Here is a 6,966-nt window from a genome sequence, read left to right as displayed (position 1 = left end):
TTTCATTCTATTAAAATTTTAATAAGAGTGGTTGGAAAGCTTCCTTATGATTTTCTATAACTTTTTTCAGTTTTACAAGTAAATTGATAGTATTTATTTAGCTGCTATTGCTACTTTATATTTTGATAAAACCATGTTGTTAATTGGATTCCTTCTTTAACCTCTCTTAACATTTGTTATATCTTCTTGTTAATGATTTTATGCATCATAAAGTTTTTAACATAGGCCCACTTTAAGTGTAAATATTTTTAGTTATCTCTTTGAGATCTCCCATTTCCATTTATCATAGCCTAATTGCCAAACTCCCTCTCACAAGACTAAAACAACCTAAGAGAATCTTCTACAAATCATACAATTTTTAATATCTTTATTAGTTTTGAAAAAAATATATAACATTTATATTAAAAACAAATATAAAATTATTAAAAAAATAAAAATAAATAAATAAACATCTTTATTTATTCTATGCATAGTATATGGTCTGAGAAAATATGACAGTTAAGAAGAGGTGGGTACACTCAAGCATGCATGTATTTCCGTTCTGCAATTTCTTCTTAATTGCTTTTCTTTTAATAGCATTGTTTCTGACAAGGTAGATGTTAACCAGCAATATCCAGACAAAATAGCAACTATATGTGGAAGTTTTAACAGAAATGTCGGCTCTTATGCATTGAAAGGTATGCCGAAGTCTCTTTACCTGAAAGAAACATATGCAAAATTTGTGTGCTATTTTAGTCAAAATTATAGTCTTGTCCAATCGCCATTGACAAGCAAGGGTTCCGTCTAAGCTTTGCCTACGATCGCTTTGAGAGCAGTTTCCTTTGCTTTGGCGTGTGCCAAATCTCCAAGGAATTAATAAAGACATTTCTTGATCTCAATCCACCTTAATTCATTAACAAAGAAAGCAGATTGTTTGAACTAAAGCCACAGAGCTATCTTTGTGCTCCCATAAATGAGAGATCACGATGTTCAATAAGAAGAGGAGTATCTTACAAGCTACTTAGTATTTTCGAGGAAGTTGTGTCTGAACATTGGGAGCTATTTCTAATGTCTAAAATTAATCTAGAATTTCTCAATTTGACAAGACATAATTTTTTTTTTCTTGAATTCGACAGTTTCAGAATAAAACTACTGTTGTCAAACTCGTTTTTTCATTAAACATTATTGTTTTTCTACGCACCTAATCGCTCATATTTGTAGAAACTTCACAATATAATTTTCCTACTAGATTTAGTCCAATTTGTTTTAGCAGAGAATCCTGAATTAAATGTAGTTTGTTGTGGTATAAGTTTGAGGGTGCCATTTTATTTTGGTGAATTTTATTTATAGGCATTTTGGATGAATATTTTGATCTGTTTAAGTATTCTGTTTCATGTTATTTTGGATGAATATTTTGATCTTTTAATTATTCTGTTTCATGTTATTTTGGATGAATATATTAATCTGTTAATATAATTTTCCTAGTAGATTAAGGGAGCCCGCTTCCCTCCTCCCCATGTGGAATTTTTAGTGGGAGAAGCCGAATTGTACCAACGGTATTGATCTTAGATTAGTAAATGCACATTGAAAGATTTTCTTCTACAAATACATCTCCCATCACAACTCTTTCAAATGCACAGCAGATCTGGGATCAAAGAAGAAAGGAAAAATGGCTATCAAGCTGTTTGGACCAGCATATGCTTCCTGCAGCAGAATGGTGCTTGCATGCCCGATAGAGAAAGATATTCAATTTCAAATTGTCCCTGTTGATATATTTAAAGGGGAGCAAAAAAGGCCAGAGTTTCTGGCCTTACAAGTAGGGCACCTTACTTATAAATTTTCTCAGCTTGTAAATTGCAACAAGGCATATATATAACATCTATACAGTTATTTGTGTAATGCAGCCCTTTGGACAAGTTATTTGTGTAATGCAGGATGGAGATCTCACACTGTTTGGTAATGGTATTTATTATTGTATATTAGTTCAAGAACTATATAGGTCGTCTACACTATTGGTTTCAATTTCAATTATTCATTTTATATATAGATCGATCGGATTTGTGTAACAAAGATTTGACTCATCTGTGTGATATATCTTGAAAACTTGATGATGAGCTCCTCTCCACATATAAGTCTGATTAAGCCTGATTAGGGTGACTTACTAGCAACTCCAAGATAATATATTGACTGTTTGAGTAAACCTCATTTGGTTCATTAGAATGACTTAAAATATCTTGACTCCATACGATCTATTGGTTGTTTGAGTAATTCTGATTATAGTGATGTATATTATCAAATTTTGGATGATACATATACTTTTTATATTAAGACGGCATTTGGGTAGTAATGATTTTCAATTTCCATATAGTTATAATCATTGAAACAGGGTTACTGAAAAATTATTCTACTTATATATCAAACTATCAGCATTATCCTTGCACCCTTCAAAGGTGCAAGTGCTAGTATGTTAATAATTGAAAATAAAGTTTCGTACAATGATGAAAGGCAGTTTCCATTTTAGAGTCATTCCCTAGATTTTCAATGTGTTTGGATTTATTGCATTGCTTAGAATTACAAAATAATTATAACAAAAAAGCATACTTCTTATTATATATATATTTTTTCATGTTTTGAGTGCTGATTATGTTTTTGATGTATAAGAAAGACTTAGATTGAAGCCTATGTGGAAGAAAACTTTATTATAAGTCCGCTAATTAGTATAACAAATATAATGAAATCATGCCTAAACAATTTATGGAAAATGCAAATCCCAAAATACAAAAGATCTTTGTCAAAATTATAATTATTATCTTTTATTTTATTCTCAATTTCTATCACAAATAAAAAAATATGTCCAAAAATTCAAGTAATTAGCCCAACCAAAATCGTCTGACACAACCTGCAAATTCCAGTCCCTGTTCTGGGAGAGATGAAAAAACTGTTTTGACTGCAGAAAAAGATACCAAATTGGCAAATGTAAGTATTCAATAGAACCTTCAGAAAATCAAAAGATTCAAATACCATAAACATACATCAGAAACATCGATTACTAAATGCATCTATAATTTTCATCTGCCTTCTCCAAAAGATTTGCAAAAATATTAATTTACGGCTCTGAACACATCGCTTGTGCATGATTGCTTCAACTGAAATCAGTTTGTCCTATAGTTTACATTCTTAAAGAAGAAATGGCTTGATTAAATAGAAATACTTTAATTTTTAACAAACAATAAACCATTCTGGTCATCTTCTTTTAATCATTAATTGTGTGATCTCATGCTACTCTATTTATTGGATCCTAATACTTGAAAGCACTTTGGCCAATATCCAGTAATTTCAAACAGATGTTTCTTAGTTTGATTTTCGCTTTCATGGATATTGGTAGAAGTTCACATATGATGCTCTTCTCACAAGTAATCTCAGAACATAAATATATTTTAGTTGTTTAAGTAATCTTACAAAAACTAATTTACAGGGTCTAGTATTGGATAATTAATCTCACTACAAAATTTATTGAGGGTTATATCTGCAATAGATATAGCTGGAACAACAACTAAAGCCACTGGTCTAATATGTTTGGAACTTTACAACCTTATCTTAGGCCATAAGGTCCAAATGTTTTGCAACACTGCACTTCCACTTTTCTCAATGGCAGAAACCGTGCCCCTAAGATAATCAAATATGGATGCTCAAGTTGATCTATTTGGGATCGACGGGCCATCGTTGGCAATCTGTCTTTGTAAGAACTGTTTCAATATTTGAGAGAGCTTATCAAATCATATGCCACAATTGCAATGCTTTATAGTCCATAATGGAATTGGCAAGTCATAGATTTTAATAAAAGGCATTTGTTTAGCCCACTCTTCTTTAGTTTCATCAAGTTCTACAATTTTTTTCTTCCAACCCAAAACCACCCTGCTTGTGCTTGGCAGGAACTACGCTGCCCTGCAGCTCTTGTTTTATCATAGTTTCTTATACATAGACAAACAAATTAAAAGGTCACTTACAAAATATACGAATACATTTATACAAACAATAGAAGGGAGATCGATAAGATCAGACGATGGTCATTTTGCAAGGCGAACTTTTACTGCCAAGTTTAAAGGAGGAAGATTACATATCAAGAAGGTTTATTTACATGAAGAACTCAGATCCAAGCCTCAGAAAAAGTTTGCATTTTTAATTTCTCCCATTTGTATGAGGAGAACTCTTAAGATATCTAATTTATCTCACTTGCATGAGGACTAGACAAAAACAGATCGTTAAAACTAAGAATTTTGGATGAGTGTGCATGATCTCTTCTACATGTATGTATTTTCATTATGATAATTTAAGAAGTCATGATGGAAATCACTCTAATATCAACACTCTCAAACATTACATACTAAAGAGAAAATTAAGCTTAGGAGAAGTAAGTCAACTTTGACTATTTAATACTTTTAGTCTTGGAAGGAAGCTTAGTGTATAGTGTTTAAGCCATCCGATTTGAATTTGATTAAACATCTAGTTGAGAAACGTTGGCTCTAGAGGGTTCCATGTGAGAGGAGAGTTCCATTTTGCACTTTTGGTGCATCACTCCCACCACCTGTCCAGCTATGTCCATGGCATCCCAAATCTTCTCCTCTTCAAACTTTACAGCCCACTCTCTGCATCTCTGTACCAGCAAATTAGGTAACCTGAACAGGGAAGACACAATTACATCTACTAAGGACCCATACAAATATTCCATCAACTCAGTTACATCATTGAATTCATGGCTGAGAATCATCTTACACACCCTATATTTGCTGTAACTGCCTGCTATTGCATTCCAATCCCTTGAATCATAGAATTCTTCCACATTACTTTGCTCCTCACCCCCATCTTGCTCTTCTTTTCTTACTACTATCAGCTTCTGTGATTTGAGGTGCTCCTCAGCTTCTTTCAGTATGTCATTTATAATTTCAAAGGCCCTAGCATGTGTCACCTCATGTGCTGACAATTTGGGAAAATTCTCTAAGTAATTACTTTTTTCCTTGTGTAGTTTTAACAACATTTGGAATTCAATGCAGACAGCCACATCTACTGGGTCATTTTCATTGTCGATAACTTTAACCATGTCAATTGTTGCAGGGCATTGAAGATCAGAGTTGTCCACAAAAGACACAAGGTCCCAAGATTGACGGTAAGCTTCAAGACATTTGTTCATCATATCCACATCATGGTGCAAAGGCAAGAGGTTGACAATCACATTCAACAATGAAAGTGCTGTCATCCTCATACAGTTTTCTTCCAATGAAGGAAAGTGATTTACAACAAGCGGCAAGCTTTCAAGCTGATTTACAAATCTTCCATCACCACTGGATTCCAGATAATGCATAGTGAATTCGAAGAGCTTCTCACAGTTGTAGCCTTTCTTTTTGTTCTCATTGAATTGGATCTTCGCTTGCTTCAAAGATTTCTTATTGGCCATCCACAGCCTTTGAGGGTTTTCTCCAGGCATACACACTTTCTCCAATATTTCCTTGTATTCTTCAAATTCCCCTTGAGACTGAGATGGCAGACAGTAACACAAACACACAGACTTGAAGCTGAAGAGCAACTCAGACATGAACAAACAGCATTTGCTAAAGCAGATGAGAAAAATCTGGAGATCCTTGAGGAAATAAAGCAAGTAATGTATCTTCATTGTTGTCACCACCCGAAGCGCCAGCTCTTTAAATATTCCAGCTTTTGATTTCTCTTGCAGACGCCATCTGTGAAGATTATACATTTGAAACAGCTCTGAGATACTTCTAGTCCAAAAGTCCTCCACAAAAAGTCTGAGCTTCACATTTTCAAGAGAGAATATTGAAAAATAGACTACCGCCATGAACCATCTGCAAAAGATGACTGTCCCTCCTATTGCAATGAATGCCCACTCAAGAGCCCATGTGACCCTTGAAAGTACATTGTGTTTGATGAGTAAATAAGGCATTATAATAAAATCACAAATCTGCAAACCGGTCAAGAAAGCTATGCAAATTAAGACCAGCAGTCCAACAGCTGAACTCAAGACTGACCTTGCAATCACATATTGAGGGTGACAAACATGACTCAAAAACCAAGATTCCATAATCTCACCTTCAAATTTTGCCCACGAATCCAACTGTGTTTTCTTCTTCTTCTCCCATTGAATTGCACTGATTTTTTGTGCCAGCATAGCACGAATCGTTTTACCAGCTAAAATTGCACAGATTGAAAATAAAAGCATCAATATATTTGACACCATTATTACCCCATTGGTTACCAACCTGTAAACTTCAAACTTGTAATTACAAATCTTATTGTGGAAGACAAAATCCAAGTAGTAGAACTCAGTTGTAAATAAACTGAGAACCAGTGCTGCAACCGTGTGCCAATCAGATACAGCTCCTGCACGTGCCATCCCTGGCATGAAATAGCCAATCAACACACACGTTACAACTCTTGCTGATTCGCCCACAAACACACCTTCTTGCCCTCCAAAAGTTATCTTCATTTCCAGATAAGAAAGAATCTGGATAGTCAAAGCACTGATTACCAGAGATTTGGCAGGAATCCAATTTTTTTTTGGTTTACCAGCTATTGCCATACATGCATCAATTATTATAAGAGTAGTAAAATAAACAAGACCTAATAACATTGATACCGACTTAAACACTTCTTTAACTGACCGTAGATTCTCTTTATATGAGTCCACACAAACCACCGTAAGAATTCCGTGTAGATCAAAGACTGATTTTTTATTTTCTTTGTTTGAAAATTGAATACCCAGCAAAATATGATTAATGATGGAAGAAACAAGGCATGTGACACAAGAGGAAATATTATTTTATATGCAGGAGTCGCAAATAATCTGCTTGTCTGCAAATGGTAAATTCGGATTCAATCATTTGTATAATGGTTAAGTGCGTGGTGGATTCATCATTAAGCCCAAATTGTTTCGGTAAGGAATAATTTTTTCTTCCCAAGGTTGGTCCACAAAAT

The 6,966-nt window shown here is 34.0% G+C and overlaps 1 protein-coding gene across 1 annotated transcript; it reads right to left on the bottom strand.

Moving 5' to 3' along the window:
- Nucleotides 1-4,535: 4,535 nt before the first annotated feature.
- LOC149568381 (uncharacterized) lies at nucleotides 4,536-6,756 on the bottom strand. The gene is made up of 2 exons (XM_089817553.1): nucleotides 4,757-6,756; nucleotides 4,536-4,655 (listed from the first exon to the last, which is right to left on the bottom strand). The coding sequence occupies exons 1-2, from the start codon at nucleotides 6,620-6,622 to the stop codon at nucleotides 4,647-4,649; spliced, it is 1,875 nt and encodes a 624-aa protein (XP_089673679.1). The 5' UTR covers nucleotides 6,623-6,756; the 3' UTR covers nucleotides 4,536-4,646.
- Nucleotides 6,757-6,966: the final 210 nt, after the last annotated feature.

Source organism: Cupressus sempervirens, chromosome 3 (genome assembly GCF_028749045.1).
Source record: "Cupressus sempervirens isolate cs-2001-9-10 chromosome 3, ASM2874904v1, whole genome shotgun sequence".
Taxonomy (NCBI): Eukaryota; Viridiplantae; Streptophyta; class Pinopsida; order Cupressales; family Cupressaceae; genus Cupressus; species Cupressus sempervirens.
This window is presented reverse-complemented; position numbering and strand designations above follow the sequence as displayed.